The sequence below is a fragment of the Xiphophorus maculatus genome, chromosome 17, assembly GCF_002775205.1.
Source record: "Xiphophorus maculatus strain JP 163 A chromosome 17, X_maculatus-5.0-male, whole genome shotgun sequence".
NCBI lineage: Eukaryota > Metazoa > Chordata > Actinopteri > Cyprinodontiformes > Poeciliidae > Xiphophorus > Xiphophorus maculatus.
This window is the reverse complement of record NC_036459.1, coordinates 15,666,971-15,688,371: the sequence shown is the minus strand read 5'-3', so window position 1 is coordinate 15,688,371 and position 21,401 is coordinate 15,666,971. Positions and strand designations below refer to the sequence as shown.

Genomic DNA, 21,401 nt, shown 5'->3' with positions numbered 1-21,401 from the left:
AGGCTAGCCATCTTTCTCTGCCTCATTCTGCCATGGTCTTCTGTGACAGGGAATTTTGCTTTTCTTTTATTATCTGTAAGTGAGAGTCATCAAAATGACAAGAAACAAAGGTTCGGAACATGTCACGCTATGCCCTTCCTGAGATGTCTGGCAAAAAATATTGCACTTTTACGCAATAGTCCAATTTTTTTAACGGCCAGGCCTGGATGATTTCTTCTGAAGAAAAGATTTCCGTCTTCATTTCTACTTCTCAGTCCAGACATACAGAGAACATTTTAGGAGCAGCTGACTCTCCTCCGAGCTGCAAAGCACTCCCGTGCACATGGAAGGTCACGGTTCGATGATGCCAACAGAACCACATGAATGAATCATGTTGTCTTTTTTTTTTTCCACGGCTCTGCTGGTGTCAGCCTCTTGGGGAAGGCATCAAACAAAGATGTTCCATGAGAAGAGGGCAAATGTGTTGGAATCTGTTTTATCTGAGTGAAAAAGAGGAAACGCTGGTGTAGCTTAAAGCACAAACGTCGAAGATGCATGATCATAAGTTGAAGGATCTTCCGGTCTTATCTTTGGAGGATCCCCCTCCAGAAAATGTCAAGGATCGGATACCACAGATTGGTGCAGGATACTATCACTAGGTTCCATTAATTATGCTAAAAAGTTTATTTTTCTGTCATATCAGACAGATTCTGCGACAAACAGGAAACAGAAGAACTAGACAGGAAATGGCATGAGTAAATTTATTTGACAAAGTAGAAGCTAAAGGCTAATAATTTTACTTTTAAAGGTCTGTAACTTCTTTTTTGTCAAGCTTTATTCTGACAATGTTTTAATGCATAGAAAGAATCATTGCATTGTTACTACTGTCATTGCAAAAGATTGCTTGACTAGTTTATAACATATTGTATGTTGACTTTAGCATGATAGGGTCAAGTTAGCATGCCACACCACACATTATGACACAAATGGCATCCCTGCACATTTGTACAGTTTTCTAGAAGTTCTTTGTATTGTTCTTCTCTCTTGCTGATGTGATTTTCACTATCAAAGTCTTCGGAAGAGACGATAAAATAGGTTTGCATGTCTTCATTGAACAAGTTTAGTTTCTTGACTTCTTTCCTAAGTTGTAAAATATGGCAATGCTGTTCATTAAGACCCAACCTAATTTCTCCAACCAGCTGCAACCAGCTAGTAGATGCCCAGCTGGTCCCAGAAGTCGCATATATGGTTTCTGGTTCCGACTTGCGCATGCAACCGCACCGTCAGGTTCATGAAGAGCCAGCCACTGGTGTCAGAATAGCGTGGCCAAACGGGAAGACGTTGCTCGCGACAGAAAACCGTCCGCTCAGCCCTTGATGATGGGTCACCAGTGTGTGCGAAAGCCCCCCAGTAGCACAGCATCCGGTTAGACAGGAGCTTTTCAGGCAAGGTCAGGGAGTAGTTGGCCACCGGGGCAGAGTCGAAGAGAAAGGGCAGCTCCGCCCCGTGGCAGACGTGCTCGTAGCAGAATGTGAGACCGGACCAGACGCCGCGGTCTGAGGCCACATGGTCAAACACGTACATCCATACATGACCGCCAGCAGTTGTTCCGGCACGCGCCGACCTCCTGGACGGACACAGGAAGACGTAATCGGTGATGATCTGAAATGAGAAATAAAATGGTCTCAGATAAGTGATTTCACCACAACTAGGTGCTGCATTATGATTAATTTAGTTCCTTGTCACCATAATGTCACAAAAACCATGAGTAAATCTAATTGACAAAATCCGAACTGCTACATGGTTTTGCTCATTTCTGGACGTCCAGGGTTTTCTACATGCTGTTATATCTGGGACAGCTGGACCACATGTTTGAATTCATGCTCATGGTGCTCTCGCTACTGCTTCAAATATTTTTTGTTCTTTGTTTTCTGGCTAGGTCACAACAAAACAATATTTTTGTTGACTAACCAGTTCGTCAGCACTTCAGCTGGCCGTTTGGATCGTAGTCATGCTGAGACATTCTTTGCTACCAAACAATGGGTGGGGTTGAGAATCTTTAGTCTTTTTGTATTTTCCAAAACCTCTTATGCTAGCCACCAAACTTGTCTGTGGGGATGATGTTCTTGGGATAGAACACATCTTCTTCTCTACCCTAAACAGAGGGTTCACCAGTGCAGTTAAACACTTCGATTTTTGATTCGTCTGACCACAAAACACAAGACCAGGATTCTTCCTGATTGTCCAGATGGGATTTTGAAGATGCTAAGTGGTGGCTTCCTTCTTGCTCAGCACCCAAGGACTCCATCAGTATACAGTATCCGCTGGATTATCTGCTTTGGGACGTTGTCATAACGTTGGTCTCCATTCTTCAGGGTTGCCTTGGTGGTAACCCTAGGACTGTTTTTCACCTCTCACACTGTCAGCCTTGCCATTTCAGATATCACTTGACTTCCTATCACGTTGGATTTTTTTTTTTTACAAATGCCCCTGAAACTCTAAGAACTTTTATCCAAACCTACTTAATATTTGAATACTTCTACTTTCTGGGTTTCCCTGTAGTATATTTATTGAATTAAATGTTGCTGAATGTTGCTGAAGTAGATCTTCTTTCTGTCTTGCTTCTTCAACATATTAAAATAACATGTTCTAATATTTCATTTTCTCCATAATACTGATAATTCCCTGTGTTGTGTTCTCTTTTGTTTCATCCGGTGATTTGATGAACACAGTTGTTCCCAATTAATCGGGGTAATTAGGATGCTTCAGAACCTCCTGTGGAACTTTTAGTTATCTATAGAAATTGTTCTGTTTTGGCTAAAACTATGGCAGTGTCATATTTCACACAAAAGAAACATGTTAAGATGAAAGATTCCTTTATACTCAATCCATCATTGGTACGACTATTTTTGAGCTTTGCAGCAAATGTCCAGTTATTGCTGGATATTTATTTGCTTTGTGTGTTTTATTTGAAGAGATGCGAAAATGTTTGCTCTTTATTTTTATTGTTTTACAGCCGTAATTAAAATGGTAACAAATCCGTAATTAAAATACGGTTCGGCCGTATTTCAGGGTTTTAATTTCTCATTCTGCTTGTTGCACATTGGGATCAGTTTCAAGTTGGGGAATAAAACGCCCCGCGTTCGTCTATTGATTATTAAAGAGTCTGTCAAATACATTTTTTTTAAAAAGGCCATCAGTTTAAGCATCACTGCTCTTTAAAGGTGCCGCAGATTACAGTGTGAGCAGAAGTAATTAGTGGGATTTCTACGGGAAGATGCGCTTGGGGCAGAGAGATAAAAAATACAAATCGGGTGTTCCCTCTTGCCTAAAGGAAAGCAACAGAAGTGAAACCAGACTTCCTCTCTCCTGCCTGTTACCTGGAAACCAGTGTGTCTTTTTGGGCAGTGTGCGACTTGCGCCCACACGGCTGAACATCTCACACCTGAACACAAACAAGCTTCCTGTAAAAAGTAAAAAAAACAAACACAACCCCCCGCCCCACCACACACAAACATACACCTTCTCTCTTTTCTCATATTAGGCTCATGTCTGCTCCAAACTGTCTCAAGATGAAATGTAATAGCTCAGAACAGGCACATTCTGCACCTGAATGCTGATATCCAGTGGGTATGCGGTGTTATGCAACAACTCCCCCTCTGCCTTCGAGTGGCAGTGACTCTCGCACAAAAAAAAAACTTCTAATCCATGCAATCATACAGTTAGGGTTAATCTAAACTACAATTACAACTTCACATCATTTTAGTTGGAGTTTCTGAAATAGACCAACATCGCAATGACTTAATGTGAAGTGGAAGTAAAACCTTACCAAGAGACCTAACTGGTAGCTCTGTAACTGGTAGAGCTCCAATGATTTACTTGTGCAAACTTTTTTTTCATGCAAAAATGGTATGTGGCATGTTTGTTAGCTGGTTGCTAGTTTTTATGTGGGTGTGTTGAGGAAAATGGATGTCGCATCCAACGTTTGCAGGCTGCAGACGTTACCTTCCCCTTCTGAACTTTTATTTTACATATCATTTGGAAATTGTTTCTAAGCATTACATAATGTGTCTGGTACAAAACGTCCCATAACTCAAGTCGGATGCTGCAGTCAAAATTAGGCAAGATCACGTGTACAGGGATAAAATATGTCTAATAATGTAGAGATAGTTTTTAAAGTGCGTCACACTTGGCGTTCAAGCGTATATTCTAGCGAGTGAGTGTGCTGACCCCAGTTCCTGTGGAGAAGTGTCCTTTATTCACATTAACATGAGGCGTATGCAGTGGGGCCAGCTCTGGCTGCAGCTCCAGCGTCCTTACTGACCAGCCAAGTGTGGCTGAATAATAGAAATGCATATTTTGTCAGGCTGTGTAAAGTCGGGGCATCATTTTGGTACAGAAATCATGATTAATTGATGCGCTCGGGCCTCTGAAGACATAAAGTATGCAGCTTTGAGATAGAAGTCTCGTCTTTCTGAGAAACACAGCTTCTTCCAGTGGAAAACTGACTCTGTCTGAGCCTTATAGCTAAAGAACATCAAGGCCCATCACACAGACTGGGCTTGTATGCGCAGATGAGACATGACCATCTCACTGCTTCTTACACAGAAAATACTGGAATGCTAATCCACATAAGGGAGGAGATGTGATTAAAGTAGACAGAAGGCTGAGAGGTAGCGTTGTTGGTCAAATGATAAACTTGCGGCGGTTTGCAAGAAATGAAGCAACCCAACACAACGTATAATTGGTACAAAATACATAATGCCATATTTAATTCGAGATAACCGCCTAAACTCCTTTATGACGAGCATCATTAGCTCTTAGTAGTAACTTTCTGCAGTTAAGTCCTGCTGCAGCTGCCAATGTGATTGATGGACAGACACTATAGAGTGAAAATAGTCTCAAAATACCTGTGTGTCTGTATAATACTGGATTTGTAATCCATGTAAGCATCTTTGTGTGTAACTGTGGATAGTTGTTCCTGTGAAGCATAATTTGTAGACCGTAAAAAGAACATTTGTGCGTAACTCCTGGTACTTGTAAATATGTGGTCAAATGCGTACACGAATATGAAGAAATTGGAACTAAAACGGACGCTGCATTACATGTCGGTCTTCTTTTGCTGTAGTTGTGATTTAGCATGACATAAATAAAAGGAGTTGAAAATACTTGAATAAAAGCTGCTAATTTCACGCACTTTGGACGTTTCTGAAACACCATGTCTTTATCCAACTCTCTTCTGGTAGTGACAGTGAGTGCCTCCTCTTCTGGTGAGGCCGTGGTCTTGATCTGTGATTCCACAGCTGATCCCACCCGTCACCAAGGACCCGCATGAGAATGGAGTCCCTGTTTAGCGCACCAGTCAGGGTTGCATTTAAGCAGACAACCGTTCTGGCTTCAGGTGGTCTGCATGCTTCCTCCATGCAAATGATGGAGAGGGGGGGAAAGCACAGCCTGTCACTCAAGGTTAGAGATGTTGGAGCGGCAGAGCTGGAGCTACAGCGCCCACTGCAGGCCATTTTCAGACAGTCTGAACTGCTGACTACTGGAGAACGCTGTAAGTTTTTACTTTATTTTAGCAGCAAAAGAGAACAACTGATCACTGTTTTTTCTGCTCAGAAAGAAGACAGGGAAGGAGGTACGCCATGTGCTGTGACACAATCAACCTGCATCACTTTGTGTTGTGTAAAATCCCAACAAAATACAATGACGTTTGGGATTAAAATGCAAAGATTTTCAAGACATTGAAACATTTGCAAGGCATAGTTCAGCATGTTTTCATCCAAACACATTGCTCTCATTCTGCTGGCTTCTTTGTGGTTCCGAGAGTTTCCAGGGGTGCATTCACACCAGCCCAGTTTAGGCCGCTTTAATCCAACTCCAGTCTGTTTGCCTAGAAAGTCTGGTTTGTTTGGGGAGGTGTGAATACACAACCAAACTCTGATGTGGAGCAAAAAACTTGAACTCTGGTCCGCCTAAATACCCAGGTTTTGGTTCGGTTGAAGTGAATGTTGGTGTGGTTCGAATGCATATGTGGATGCAAGCGGACCAGAGACCGCTCCAAAAGTAGGAAGCGGACTACAGTGCAGGGCATTCTGGGTAAATACAGCAAAAACAAACGTGAGAGTCTAGGGTTAGCAGGAGAAATGGCTGGTGGAGAAATCCTACAACCTCTTCTCCAGGGGTGTTTGTGTTGTTTCCTTCAGTGGTTCTTGGTGCAGCGCCCCTACAGGCAGGGAGGTAAACAGGTTTTTCAAGAATTTGGTTCGTTTGACACCAGAACCGCAGCAGCAGAAAATGTAACAAATGTTGCATTTTTGGTCCCCAATCGAACCGAGTCAACTGAACTATCAGGTGTGAAAACACCCTAAAAGCAGAATGAAAGGAAGATTATTATGCTGTTTCTAACTAGATTTAATCTAGTTGTATTGGATTCAGCTGCATTGGATTAGCTAATAGATTTATCTTTACATTTCTTCAGCATGCAAATGGAAAGTCCAAAGCGGTCAGTTAGGTTTCTCTAACTGTGCCAGTTTCCAACTGAACCTAGCTTAAGGAGAGGATTTTAGCTTAGCTTCATCTACCTGTGTTAGCATGTCTCTGCGGTCAGCCTCCTTGTAGAGCGGCAGGTATTTGTGTAGGATCCTCAGAGAGTGCTGCTTAAAGATGGCTGCGATGTACACGGTGGCCTCTACAACAGACACTGGCTTGCCGAAGACGCCGTAAACAAACAGCACTCCTTCTTCAGAGGTCGTTCCTGCAGGGCAGAAAACAGTCCAAAGGAACAAACGTTGCAGCACTGTCGCTCCAAAAGAATATCACCGACGTTAGAGGATTTTTAACGAGGACCTGTGGGAGTCCAGTAGGAAGCAGGATGAAAAATAATAAGACATTAGAATTTGCTGCTGCTGTTGCCTCACCGAGCAGCAACGCCTTCTCTTTTTGCCACTCGTCCTTCTGGAAGGCGGTGATGGCCTGCTCTGTGATCAGCTCTCCGTCGATGTGCGGGCCCCACGTCTCGAAAACCTCCAGGAACCTGAACGGGTTCACGACCTTAGAGCCTGCGAACGGAAAGAACGCCATAGCGATTTGGAAGTGAGCTTTTCAAAACAGAGGAAGGAGCCTCACAAACGGCACATTAAACTGTAAAACATGCTTGTAAAAATAAAGATGGCTGCCTTTATCACTCTGAGCTACGGAAGCCCAAAGAGCACGCTGGTGGAAAAGAAATCTTGATTTTCCAAAACAGAACATGTTATTAATTGATAATATTGATTTATCGCCCAATCCTAGCAGGAAGCAATAATTAGTACATACATACAGGAGAATTAAAATATCGTTTGGAGAAACGTGATTACCAAAATCAATCAAGTTCACTAGTAATCCATCAATATGTATTTGCTACTGACAAATTAAATAAACAATGACAAATCTGCTCGTCTGATTGGATGAGTGACCGACCAATCAGATGGCTTCTTATGAATCAAGTGGGTTTTATAGATTGTTTTCTTACAGCCTCTTTTAAGCTATATCAATAATAAAACAAATAACTCAACTTACCACTTTGCTCATAACAATCTCATGACTTATGCTTCATACTTTCCCGTTCTACTAAAATCTTCCACATATTATATTATTGACATTTTGACCCTCCAAAAATAACCAAATAACCAACTAATTAATAGTTATTTTAAAACTCTTTCCATTTCCAAATATACAGAACAAGATAACTGATGTAACAAGAAACATGTTTTTACAAAGACCCCAGCAACACCTGCGTGGTCCTGAATTTGCTTTGAATAAACAGTTAAAGTGGCTAACAAAACTGAGAGTTTTCTCCCTATTGTCTTTTTTAGTATAAAGTAAAAGTGAAAACTGTCTCTCAGAGCAGAATCCCGGATTTAAAGACACTGATCAATAAACCTGCCAACCATAGATGGATGACATTCATTTTCTGCTGTGAGGCAGTAAAACCCACCAAACGGCTCCTTTAGGGGCTAAAAGTTCACTTTAACCCATTTTGTCTTCCTCTAACTCGAGATAAATAAAAGCTTTTCATCATCTTTCCCAGATAGACCCGCCGCGTCCTGCTGTCTGACTTATGTAAGTGTGTGGGCAGCTCTAAATTCGGGTGGTGGGTGGGTGGGGGTTTGTGGCGCCCTACTTGTTTTCATCTGTGCAGCCAGGACGGCCTGCGGAGCGAGAGACAGCAGGCAGACGAAGTCGCTCGCCGAGCAGTTGGTCTCTTTAGCGAAGTCTTTCCCCAGCCTCAGGGCGTCGTGTCTGGGAAAAAGACGGGGGGGGGGGGAAACCAAATTAGTCCGCAGCTCGAAGTTATCCGGAGGCGTGCCAAAGACGCCGAGAGGGCTGGGTGCAGCGTAGAGTCCTTTGAGCGAGTGCGAAGGCATCAGGTTCTGTTTTTAGAGCGCGGCTGACCTCGAGATGTGGGTTTCCTACCTGGTCTTGAGTGGGATGGAAAAGGGCAGGCTCTGCAGGACGGCCTGTTTGAACAGAGGTTTGCTGCTGTGGATCATCAAGTGAAGACTCACCGACTGAGCGCCGGCACTCTCTCCAAATATCGTAACCTTAACCACAAAAAGAGGCGAGAGTGATAAAGGGATAAGAAAATCCGCAACAAATGTATATCCTGTGTTTAGTTTTCAGCCAATTTCAGGTTTTGAGAGGCTATTTGTTTTTTATTTAACAGAGACATATTATGCAGACTTCATGTTTTGCACATTTTTGTTTTTCCATTCAGGTATCAACTGCTTTTGAAAAAAAAACAATCCAGATGTTTTTATGATGTCTGGAAAACAAGCTGGTTAATAAACCTCCCAACTTTTAAGTCACACCGTGACCTAGCAACCTCAGTGGAGCTCCAGCACGTTTGGTCAGCTGGTTTTGCTGCTGTACAATGGCTGCTTTAAAAGACAAGTGTTTTGTTGATGACTTACCACCCAGAAACCACTTGCTGCATTCTTGTTGGCTGTCCTGGAGGCTCCACTTCTACTTTTCAAACATGTATATGTTTGAAAAGTAGAAATGGGTAGAAATGACAAAATGGGTTGTAGAATTGTGCATCTGTTTATACTCTTTTTCACATGTGAGCGTAAACGTTGAGTTGAGGGAAGCATTGCCAGCAGCAGCTAATTTGCATTTAAAGTGACAGAGACCCTAAATCAACTAATTCTAAAAGAAGCTCAACATTGGCTGAACTGGGCAGACTAAAATCTCAATAAATGTTACAAACATGTTTTGTCTAGCCTAACCTGTACTGGGAACCATAATAAGTCACCTTTAATATGAACAACAAAGAATAATTCCCGTTTATTTCTTTTTAAAATATGCTTATTTGTGACTTTTTATTTCAGAAAATTGCATCCCAGTGCACTGTTACGAATATTTTATGTTGGAAGGCTACCCAACGCAACCATTTGTGGTGTGCTTGTGTGCATTTTTGCTTGCCTTGCTAGGGTCGCCCCCAAACGCTGCGATGTTCTGCTGCACCCAGAAGAGCGCCGCCTGCTGGTCCAGGATCCCGTAATTCCCCGTAGCGGAGGACAGAGGATCTTTACCCGACACCAGGAATCCGAATGCCCCTTCCACCAGAGACCAGTTCGCATCGTCAGCAAAAAAAAAACAACAAAAAAACACAATCAACTTAGGAAAGACGCTCATTTCCTCTGAATTCCAAAGAACCAATCACATGCCCCCATTTCCAGCCTGCTGGATGGCCACTTCATCCAATTAAACACTCATTTCTCCTGCTTTCTGGTGCTCATATATAGTGTTACACGTTCCTGGTGCTAAAACACCACCAGTGTTCCTCACCTAGTCGGTACTCCACGTTCACAACAACCGTGCAAGTGAAGTTGCTGATGAAGCGTCCGTCATACACGGGCTTGGAGGCCGAGCCGGCTATGAAGTCACCCCCGTGGATCCACACCATGACAGGCAGGGGGCGCCACAGAGGGGAGGTGCAGTTGAGATCCAGAGGCACGAAGACGTTGAGGTAGAGGCAGTCCTCGCTGAGCTGTTAGGGACGCAGGTCATTTAGCTCTTGCTGTGCTAGCAAATGACTGCACTTTAAAATAAACACAAATTCACATTCTGTCTACTCTTTCTTCCTACTTTTTTCCGTCTCTTTCTTCTTGTAGTTTGTTTTTTGAGTTTAACGCTTATGCCTCTTGTAAAAATATTTGCTATAAATACATAGTAAATATTACATTTCACAGCAAACTTTGTGTATACTGTTAATTAATTTGTATTATTATGTTCTATATTTATGGACAACCCTGAGCATCTTCTTCATGACTGTCATAGAAAAACTGTGTGCCTTCAGTCAGAGGATTCTTCAAATGTGCTGTAATACAGACTGCTACAGGAGATCCTGCCTCCCCACAGCCACCAGAATCTACCACACCTTTTGGAGAACCTGGAATTATTATGGTATTCAACAACATTTACTTTCCTTTTAGGATCAATAAAGTATTTTTGAATCGAATCAAAACAAGTTGAGCAGGTTCTTAGATTTACACACCTGGTGTAAATAAAGAGATTTGAATACAAATGTGTGCCACACTTCAGATTTTTTAAGGAAAAAGTTTAGAAAATTTGTTTTACAGTACATTCTTACATTTTTTTTTTTTGCGCAAACTGTTACCCCTGCTGCCCCCAATAAAATACATGTAAATTTGCAAACAAATTCGGAAAATGTGAAAAACGCATTTAGACACTAAAACCCCACGAAAGTACCCCAGCAGCGAACAAAAGATGTTTGCGTTTCTCACCTTCTTAGGACACTCCGAGGAGGTGGCTCCACTGCAGACCTGCATGCACGCCGGCCGAGGGAACGACGCATCGTAGACCCCAGACCACGGGCTCACAGGTCTCGGGGGTTTCCAGCGGTAGGCACCGACTGGAGGGTCTGCATAGCGCACCCCGTAGAATACATGGGCCTTATCCACAGTAACGCCCTTAATCTGCCCGTTTTTGGTAAACGCCACCGGCCCATCAGCGCCGGCTCTGCCCTCAGTTTGCTGTGTGACTTCAGGCTCCGCTGGGCGCCTCAGCTCTTTAAGCTCAGAGTCCCTGACGAACGGCTCGGCCCTCACCAGCAGCCTGCCGTAAATATTTCTCAGAAGGCCGATGGGGTCGACGCCATCGTCATTTCCCCTCGGTTCTCCAGGGCAAGGCCTTAAAGTACCTGCAGTCAGCAGCAGCAGCAGACACTGCCGGCTCTCCATAATCGCACCACGGAGCTTCTTATAGCTCTGGACGGCTCGCTGCCTAGATCATGGTTTGACTTGAATTATGAGATGAGGCAGAGGCGATCCTCGAGCTCTTCGCGGGCGGCGCGTGACTAGAATTTGCCTGGTTCTGTTTTAGACAAAAGGTGCCTTCTCTGACCACTGAATTAACTCTGGACAAATGGACTCCAAGACCACTAATAGAAGACCACTGGCCTTTTATTTGCCTAATCCAGGCTAATCACAGTCATACATCCAAGGTAAAGGGAATATTCTGGATTTATGTGGAACAAAACAAGGTTTGGAAGTCTGTTAAAAGTCTTTTCTGTTTCAGTGAGATGCATTTTATTTTATAAATTTTAATTTTTTTGGGGAGGGGGGATTCCTTTAGTGTAGCTTTAAGTGAAATTGGAGTAAAGTACACAGTGCCATCTATTGGTCTCCTGTAGCACAACGCAAAACTGGAAAATCTGGGAGGTCACCATGGGGTCATCTGTATGAACACAGTGTCATTTGCAAATAAAAAAAACATTCAAACTGTTTCAACTTATTCTCATTTTGTCATGTTACACCTTCACTCGTTATTGCGCTTTATACAAAGAGCCTATGGCAATCTATTAGGGCCATTGTAGATAGAAAAAAAACTCCCAGGTTTTGAGATTAATCTCAGAAATTTTCTAGAAAAAAAAACGTGAACATTTATGCGTTTCAAAAGTTTTCCACTTTTGGACTTTTTCTGAGTTTCAAAGGTAAAAAAAAAATTCAACTTTTAAACTCAAGACATTACTACTTTTTTCTAGAAAATGTACGAACTTAATTTGAAAATTTTAGATTTTCTAGCAAATTTTTGACTTCAAACTTTTTTTTTATAGAAAATTGATAAAGATTTTTTTGGTGGAAGTTTTTTTTATATTTACAATTTTTATATTGACTGGTAGATAATCAGTAAATCTCTTGACATTTAAACAATAATAATGACCAATAATGCTACGAAACCGCAAACACCCCAAAGGAAACAAAAAACAAAGTAAAAAAAAATAATTCTTAGGCTAAAATTAAAAGTTGTCGTATTTATAAACGACATTTACAGCGATACACAGAACCGTGACGTTATTACATTTCCTCTTTTTTTATCAAACTTTTTTTTTTTTGTGACGTCAGAAAACCTGAGCAGGTGAAGCATAGCTCTGCACACCTGCCTCTTATTAACAGCCTGTCTGTCATTGCCTGCTTTTCAGTTTGGTAACTGCTCGGAAAAGAAGGAAAATGTAAGGAAATTCATATTCAGAGCGAGTTTAAAAACCAAAACGTAGCCTAATTATTTTATTTAATATGTATTTTAATCTTTTCAGGAACTCGTTGGAATACTCCTTTATATTTTTTATATTAGTGCCTCATTCGTTTGGTAAGTATGGACCTGCTCTTTTCTGTTTAGGTATGTGTACGATAACTCGGTAAATGTTTCCATTTATTTAAATACAGGAAGATGCTACGACATGCTATTCTCACTTTGTTGGCTGGACACGGAAGACGCTTTAAATGGGTAAAAAAGAAAAAGAAAAAACGCTCCTCTCACCAGAAACGTACCTGTAGCAAAACTAGCTGCTGAAATACTCATGACGCAAAAAAAAGTAACTGTCGGCCAGCGCGCTCGTGCTCCCATGCAGTGTTTTGTCACGAGCTTTTCTCCCCAACTATATTCCCTAAGTTAAAATATAACGCTGTCACAAAATGACGAGGAGCGGAATTTCGGTAGCGAATAAAAAAACACACACAACATAACGTTGTAAAATAAAATAAAATAAAAAATTCCCTCACCGGTCTGGAAATTTTCTTTATGTAACTGCGTCGTTGTCGGGCTCGTGACAGTTTAACTGCTGTTGAAATGTCCGCAGTGAAAACGTCACAAGGTTTCCTTTATTTTTTCCGTTTCTTAAATGTCACGAAACGGGGCTTGATGTAGAAGAAGTTGGGCCCTTCCAGTATAGATTGAGGTAGACCTGGAACTTTTTACGCAACTAAACTACTGAACATTAAAAAAAAAAAAAAAAAAAAAAAACCATGTTGCATAGAATTTCTGCTAAGATATATTTAGTACATATTTTCTACTGTTACATGCCTATATTTATGCTCCAGGGAGTTTTTGTCATTCAACCTAGAACTTGATTTATTTGAAAATGAGACGGGATCACCCAAAACTTAGGCTTTATCAATTTTGATGAACGGTCATTAATTTACATTTAGCATAAATTATGTTTGCTTAAAGTGGTACTCTTTTCTAAATTCAATGGGAAACGTCTTGTTTAGCTTTACAGAATGAATGAAACCCTCCTTATAATTAAAGGCCAATGTTTTGCACATTTCATCCGCTCTGTCTACAGCTGTCAGTTAAACTATTTCTGAATAATCATATTGTGTAGCTATGATTTAAGATGCATGATAGTTTTGCTAGACTGAATCAAAGTTAAAGCTTCATCTAGCCAAAATTTCTGAAAAAATAATTTAACTATAAAATATTTTAAACGTTGTTTGTATTTAGAATAGATGTAAAGAAATGAGAATAATTTTAAGGGAAACAGTTATTGCTCTGAAGTATAAAGACTTGGTTTTTAAAGTATTTTTGTTCTTTCAGGCAAAATGGAAACTTGTGGCTCAACGGCACTTCGTTGAACTTCATGAGAAAAGCAGGGCGAGTTACCTCTGTAACGGTGTCTCCAGTTGTAGAAAACAAGGTTGCTTTGCAGTATGGAGGCTTTACTCGGAGATGGACCCTAGCAATCAGCCCACGTAAGAACCAAAGTGCCAAATAATTTTTTTTTTATCGATTATTTGTACCCTGTAAGAACTTTCTCAGTTTCACCCTAAGGTACAAAGATGATCAAAATCACAGGCAAACACAAACCCTTAGAGCAGCCAGCAAATGCGACCAAGGTATTGCTAACATATATTTAGGCTTACTTTTGTTCAAAGATGAATGTCATTGATAAAGTGTTATACACTGCTTCCACTGGGACAAAATTCTACTTGCATATTTGTTTTTCAGGGCTTCCTGGAGTTGCTCGAACCCACTGAGGTGTTTGCATGTGAAAGTGGCACAACGTTCCTCCACCAGGACGAGAACTTCTTCCTCGCTGTTGGTATGAAGAACGTTTCATTAACACTTTGAGGCTGATGACTTGAAAGTCAAGCTTATAAAATAGGTTCACAAATATTAATACCTCTTGAAGTTTTCCACATTTCGTCATGTTACAACTACAGTCCCTAAAGAACGCTTTTGGGGCGGAAACGTTTAGATGTGACCGCTGCATGCCAACCACTTGAATGAACATTTTCTCTCCTCTGAGGTCATACGTTGCGCTTCCCCATCAAACTGGAGTCCAGGAGTCCCTTCATGTTACTGGTGTCCTGGTTGGTGAACAGTCCAGAAGATGTTTCCTCTCACACGGTGACCCTTTACCACACTGAAATGGGATCCTACAACCCCTTCTTTGAGGACAACACCACCCTGGACCACTACCGTTTCACCGCCTTGGACTCCTGCACTCGCTACGTGGTCTGTGTGGAGCTTGCCCACACTTACTCTTTCACATGCCTCTCTACTATTTCAGGTATGAACATGTAGACCTTACGGTTGGAAAGGACAGTATTTTAATATGCAAGTTGAGGAATTTCAGTTTCATTAAATTTTCCCCGCCTCCACTAGACCCCGATGTTCCAAAGTATTTCGAAGTGACGTCGTGGAGCAGCAGCCGTATATCCTTGGCTTGGGACTGTCCTGCAAACCTGAAGTACTCGGTCTTCCTCCTCACGATCTTCTACCTGAACGGTACAGACCATGTCACAGAGGAGGCAGAGTTGTGGATGACCGACGACAGCTTCACGTTCACGCTGTCCGACCTGCAACCCTGTGTCAGGCTGAAATTTGGCCTGCAGACTGTCTGCCAGTTGGGGTTGGAGTCCCGCTACAGCAGAATGGTCCTGAATAAAGGAAACTCTGGTAAGTCTGAACTTTAACCGGGCTGTGTATATTGATATACTTTGACCTAAACCTTACAATTATAGCTTTTTCAGTGTGTTTAGGGTTGTTTTATACATCAACTCACAACTGTCACCAAGCTCTTACTTTCTAGGGAAATGCTGAGTTTTTCCATTTTAAAAACCAGCATTCAGTTCTCCATAAAAGTTATGATTTTGATGTCACAGAACCTGATCTGTGTTCCTGTCTTCTTGCCAGATTTCTCCAACATTTACTTCTTGCACCAGACTTCGTTTGCGCCCAACAATTACACTCTAAGCTGGGAGGTAAAGAACACCTCGTCCATCTCCATGTTCAGAGTTTACCATGAGGGGGCGCTGAAGGACACCACACTCTTGACCATGCACACCGTGGCGGGGCTTCTGCCATGCCAGAAGTACCAAGCCAAGGTGGCGGCGGTGTGTGGTGACAACGTGCTCATGAGTGTCAGGACAATCACAGCTCAAACAGGTAACACAAATCTGAGCATCTGACATTCTATTGTATTCCCACCCTCTGTATTCAGGTGGCGCAACTCATTTTTTGCGTTTTTTGTTATTTATGTTTGTTGCAAATGGTAAATAATCTGTCTGTCCAGGACCTGGCGGCGTGTCCGAGCTCAGGTTTCGGGCCAGTGATTCCACAGCTGTGTGGACACCTAGCCTCCCTAATCAGCAGGCGGTGGCCTACATGTACAAGCTCTCCCTGGAGAACAGCTCCGTCATCGAGAGCAGCCGTGTGTTCAACAACAAGTTGCCTCTTTCAGGCCTGGAGGCAGGAAAAGCCTACATCCTGGACATATGGGAGGAGTGCAACGGCCTGTGGGCGTCTGAACCGTCCCGTTTGGGTTTTGAAGGAGCCAATTCAACGTTCGAGATTGACGTCAGGGCCATTGAATCCCCTCACAACAATGGTCAGTTGTAGGTGTGATCAGGGTCAAGGTAGACTTTGTGTTTAGAAACAAAAGCTAACTTTCTACTTTGGGCCCTGTGTAGAGCTGCAGATTGATTTCAACAACATTGGTCTTAAGATGGTCGTTCCCTGGTCTCTGCCTGATGATCAACAGAATGACCCGTCAGAATCTAGAGCCAAGCTGGATCAGATTTTAAAGACTAAGGTGAGACAAATGTGTAACTTAGAATATATACAAAAAGGTTTGTGTGTTTTAGTTAAATTGATTATAGTCAAATATGTTCTTGAGGTGATGCCTTGTCAGACATTTACATGTTTCACAACCAATAGACTTACAAATAACTTTTGGGTAAAGGTTTTGATAGTATTGATTGTAAATTATTCATACCTCTTGAACTTTATCGTGTTTCTGAACTGCACAAAATTAAGCGTCAGTGTATTTTACCAAGATTTTATTTGATAGACCAACACAAATTAGTACAACTTTATGAAGTGGAAACCAAATGAAATGTAGTTTTTAAATCTTTCTTTTACAAACTAAAATCTGAAAAGTGCAACATCTGTCTGTATATGCTAAAATAAAAGCTTAAAGGTTCTGAATACATTGGCAAGGAACTTTATAGCTTATAAATCATTGTATCCAAGACACATGATCAATTTAATTTAAGCAGCATTTTTCATACGTATGCAACAAACTGAAATGGTTCTGCCGTAATTGAAGGATTGTGTGTGTGTGTCCTTTAAGCTGGAGGAACTGTTGAAGGACTATGAGCGGCCAGCCCGAATTGAGCTGGATTTTCTGGGACCTGCAGATGAGCCAGCAAGGACAGCAGTTCTTTTTAGGTCCTTTGATGCTTCTAACACAAACGTCGACTTACCAGTTGACGACCAGCTCAGACACATTGGCTCTCTCAACATGTCTGACATCAGTGTAGAGAACGGAGTCATTTACTGGGATGGTAAGTGATGTCGTGGTGCTTGTCTTGGTCTCGCGTATAAGATGTTGTTCTCAGTCAAACCAATTTTTGAGACTTGCTTTGTACTTTCAGGTTCAAACTTGTGTGCGTCCATGCAACCTTTCTGTCCCCGTAATTCTGTGTGCGTCAACAGTCTGGGCTCATACAGGTGCGTCTGCCAGGACGGTTACTATGACGTCGGCTCTTTTCTACATCTGCCTGCAGCTTCACATCCAGTCTGCAAAGGTACAAAGCAGGACTCCTGATGTTTTTCTAAACACTTTCCTTTTCATTTGAAATGGGTCCAACTCTTCACTGATATTTAAAGGGAAAGTTTGACTCATGACAGTTATTTATATTGGATAGTTTAAAGTCCTGATAAAAAGATCACACAGGATTTTTGGTACTTTGCAGTTCTGGGTTAAACGGGTTTCAACAGAGGAGCAATTGTTGCTATTCATCAACCCAGGAAGGTTTAAAAAACTGTTCCCATGCAATGTTAAGTCCATGGTGTTGCAATAAAGATTATACACCGGTGGGAAACCTTTGACTTGCCAGTCGGTCTGCACAATGCGCTGAACACTGTAAACTGCTGAATATATTAGACTGTGCAGTTCAGAGCTCTGACCAGTTTCTTGTTAAACTGACATCAAAGTCCTGCTAAAAAAATGCAGCATCTCTTGTCTCAAACAGATAGAGGACTTTTCAGCCAGTGTCTGGAGAGAGTTATGATGGGTGGAATAGCAAAAGCCTACCTGACCTCTCTGTTTGGGGGAAAGCTGGAGGTGAAACTGAACGACGGCCAGTGTCCAGTGAATGAGACGGAGGTTGTGTACTACTTCAACACCTCACGGCATCCACCAGGGTGTGGAATGGAGAAAAAGGTCAAACTAACTTGCATTTCGGACGAAAATGCTGCTGTAGCCACTGCATTTGTTTTAAAATTTATTTCATTTTAATTGTTCAATGATGGAAAGTGTGTACATTAACCTGCAAATGCTGCTTTTTGGGGGATGTTTTTAAATGGTTTGCATAGAAGTGTGTGTGCGTGTGTGTATCCAGGGGAATAAAACCCACGTTGTGCTCCAAAATACTCTGAGCATCAGTTTGAGTAAAGAGCATACAATCAGCCGGCGAGATCTCAAGGTTGTCTGGAAGTGCATCTACCCTCGACACTATGTCCGAAACGCTCAAGTCGTTGCCAACATGGAATGGTGAGAACCACATCCTAGTGTTCTCCTAATTTTGTAAGATCAAATAAGTTGGAATAAATGAGTTTGGGTGTGCTGTTTGTTTGATTTCAGGCTGTCCTCACTCTCCCTGGTGAAGTTTAACTCATCGGTACTGCTGGGTCTGACCATGTACTTGTTTAAGGACGAGTCTTACAGCCATGCTTACACGGATCCCGTAGAGCTGGGACATGAGGACACCTTGTACTTCCAGGTGGCTCTGCAGACCAACCGCTCGTTTGCCTCGGATGTGCTGCTGCAGGTGGAGTCCTGCTGGGCCACCGAGAGCACCGACCCACAAGACTCAGTCCAGGCTGTCTTTCTTGAAGATGGGTACGTTTTTCTTTTCTTTCTTCTTCTTCTTTTTTTTATTTGGAAACTGACACAGAGCTCTGTTTGTACCCCAAAACATCCAGTGTTGGTTTTCCTCTTTGCTGCCTCCGATTAATTTTCTCTTTTCCCAGCCTGACACATGAGGTGTAAAGCCTTCCCTTGAAGGTTCACATGTGCTTTTCCATCTTCAGATGGTAAACAGTTCTCTGTAAGATGTTAAGTTTTGAATTACCTTTTATTAGCTAATCATACTTTAAATTTCTCCACAACTTCTGCCCTGGCCTGCTTGCTGTTTATCTAACTAACACTTTGACTCCTTCACAGAACAGCTTGATTATACAGTGAGATTGCAATCTACACAGTTGGTTCCACCAGAATTTATTTAGGAGACAAAAGCCCGCTTCTTAAAAATGTGATAATTCATCATCCGCATGCATCTCTGTTGTGCACTAATTTGTCTTGGTCCCATTACATAAATTATTTAAAGAGAAATCCAACAAAATACTTTTAAATTTGAACAGTTTTACATTGCAAACACAAATTGGTATAAATACTTTTGCACTATAAGTTTTATTTAAGGTTACCTCGTGTCTAGTGTGTTTTTTTTTTTTTAATATTTACTTACTGTAGATTTTAAGGAGACTGTTTGTTCCACTGCTTCCCTTCAGCTGTCCCACTGACAACACGTTCCAGTGGCTCTCTGCTAACGGCCTGGCACAGAGGAGCAGGTTTTCCATCCAGATGTTCCACATGCCCAAAGGCTTACCGCTCTACTTCCACTGCCTGACCAACGTATGTGGGCATAAGGAAGACTGCACTCGGGTAAGACTGTGCAGATAATGGCATCAGATCCACTGAGCATAGCGCTTTGGCCTGGTTCATATAAAATGCACTCTCCTTTTGAACTATGATCAACTGTAAGGCGTATTCAACTCCATGTTAATCTGTCCACATCCTGGGTTTTACTTATACTTGCATTAAAACCTTGGTGGTGATAAAATCAAACATTTGACCTCTGACTCTGAGCTTTGGAATGCATACCCCAGTACCAAAACACTACTGGTGTAATATGTGGTCAGTTTGCAACATATTCTTTAGCATCATGAAGAGGATAAGCTGTAAGAGCAGTATGTCCAAACATGTCCGCAGCTTTGAAAGCACAATTATTTAAAATCTTGCCATACGTTCATACTGGGAATTGACCCGTATCTATATGCAAGCCACAACTTCCTGGATATTTATTCAAGCCAAATATTTGATCCTGAAGATATCAAACTGACTACTTTTTTTTAAAGGATAATCATATTAAAACCAAACTAGTTTTTATTTTAGTTGGTTTTAAAATCAGTTTATGAAGAAATGATCATTCTAATGCTGTATAACAAACGTCTGTTAATATCTTTTAAGTCTTCTGATCATTCAAGGAATCTTTTTCTTTTATTTCTGCGAAACTGGAGAAGATTTGCAAACTTTAATTTTTTATGTGTTGTGGCCTTGCTTTAAAAGAAACCAGCTGACCCTTATTTAAATGCAGAACTGCAGCATCCAGCAGCGCCCAAAAAGGTCGGCGGGTCAGACGGACAGACAGGAGAAACAAGCTGCTGTTGTGTCTGCTGGACCGCTGACGGTCAGCATGAGGGTGAAGTCCAGCCATCCGTCCGACTGTGAGTCTACCGCCTCAGACTAGCATAATGAATTATGACACAATTCATTCACCTGATGTAATTTGTAGGGTTTTTTTGTTGCATTCAAATGGACACAGTTTAATGCAAATGTGTCATACTTACAATAAATGTTCCTAATGTTCTGTGTTTTGGGTAAACTTATTTCTCTCTCTTTCAGGGGCAGAGCACATGAGCATGGTTATCATTGCTGCATCAATAAGCTTTTTAGGAATCTCTGTGCTCTCACTGACTGCTATTAAGGCAGTAATGATGTACTATGAGAAGCTACGGCTTCAATAAACACCTTGAAATCACCTCCCAGAGCTTTTTGTGTTGGTGTGACCATGGAAACTGCTCCCCCGCAGATCAAAGCCTTTAACTGTTATCTGAAAGCTGTTTGAGGGGACAGGCGGGTTACAGAAACAAAACATAGTTAATAGAAAATGCCAAATTTTGATTGCTGTGGTCTACCTAAATATCCTGATGCTTTTCCATGCTGGTTAATTATTGAAGTTTAAAATATTGGATAAATAGACAGGAGTGATTTTAAAGGTCTTTTATTTTTCAAATACTTGTTGCACTGTAAACTTTGGAGGTCAAGGAAAAACCTCCAAAGTTTACAAAGTGGAGTAAAGTGTAAGAATTCATAAAAGGTAAAAAAAAAAAATAAATAATCAGATCAATACATAAGAGACAAAAGCCAGCAAAATGTTTATTTGAAATTGAATTGCTTTTAAATGTCTGAATTTCTGCTCAGGGGTCTTTACTCTGAAACTGAAGTAAAAATCATAACCTCCTTGTGAAGAGAATTCTCTTTACTCTAATTTTTGTTTTATGTTTTCATGTTAATACTGTAAGTTTGCATATTTGTTTAAAAAAAAACATTTCCTACTATAGTGATGCTGATGAAGAAAATAGAAGCTAACAGTCACTTTTCAATTATTGAACAAAAACGCAGTTAAAAAAACTAATTTTTTAATTTTTTAATATATATATCAATACAACCAAGTCTTTTTAATTTTACACAACGCCTTTTGTTTTGTTTTTTATAAAAAAAAGGCAGT

General features: G+C 41.4%; 2 protein-coding genes and 1 long non-coding RNA gene across 7 annotated transcripts; 2 read left to right on the top strand and 1 right to left on the bottom strand.

Annotated features, from left to right (window-relative positions):
- Positions 1–714: 714 nt before the first annotated feature.
- LOC102223293 (cAMP-regulated D2 protein-like) lies at positions 715–13,093 on the bottom strand. 2 transcript variants are annotated; one of them, XM_023349936.1, is made up of 9 exons: positions 13,047–13,093; positions 10,770–11,721; positions 9,811–10,012; positions 9,445–9,578; positions 8,437–8,564; positions 8,144–8,262; positions 6,900–7,040; positions 6,564–6,736; positions 715–1,641 (listed from the first exon to the last, which is right to left on the bottom strand). In XM_023349936.1, exons 2-9 carry the CDS (start codon positions 11,223–11,225, stop codon positions 1,189–1,191), a joined length of 1,806 nt encoding a protein of 601 aa, XP_023205704.1. In that variant the 5' UTR covers positions 11,226–11,721; positions 13,047–13,093; the 3' UTR covers positions 715–1,188. The 2 variants fall into 2 exon arrangements, with proteins under 2 accessions (XP_023205704.1, XP_014325068.1); XM_014469582.2 differs by lacking the exon at positions 13,047–13,093 and having other exon boundaries at positions 10,770–11,985.
- LOC111611807 lies at positions 9,913–10,861 on the top strand. Of its 2 annotated transcripts, none has more exons than XR_002754238.1 (3): positions 9,913–9,991; positions 10,354–10,428; positions 10,778–10,861. It is a non-coding gene; the product is annotated as an uncharacterized LOC111611807 (long non-coding RNA). The 2 variants fall into 2 exon arrangements; XR_002754239.1 differs by having other exon boundaries at positions 10,303–10,428.
- Positions 12,280–21,398, top strand: LOC111611806. 3 transcript variants are annotated; one of them, XM_023349935.1, is made up of 19 exons: positions 12,280–12,496; positions 12,581–12,633; positions 12,711–12,771; positions 13,861–14,015; positions 14,095–14,159; positions 14,272–14,365; positions 14,573–14,836; positions 14,932–15,225; positions 15,463–15,714; positions 15,842–16,156; positions 16,239–16,360; positions 16,901–17,114; positions 17,205–17,357; positions 17,805–17,995; positions 18,174–18,325; positions 18,416–18,673; positions 19,342–19,495; positions 20,208–20,337; positions 20,516–21,398. In XM_023349935.1, coding segments are annotated over exons 1-19 (3,051 nt in total). In that variant the 5' UTR covers positions 12,280–12,494; the 3' UTR covers positions 20,638–21,398. The 3 variants fall into 3 exon arrangements, with proteins under 3 accessions (XP_023205703.1, XP_023205701.1, XP_023205702.1); XM_023349933.1 differs by having other exon boundaries at positions 12,280–12,633; XM_023349934.1 differs by having other exon boundaries at positions 12,280–12,633; positions 20,180–20,337; positions 20,516–20,675.
- The last annotated feature ends 3 nt before the right edge of the window (positions 21,399–21,401 follow it).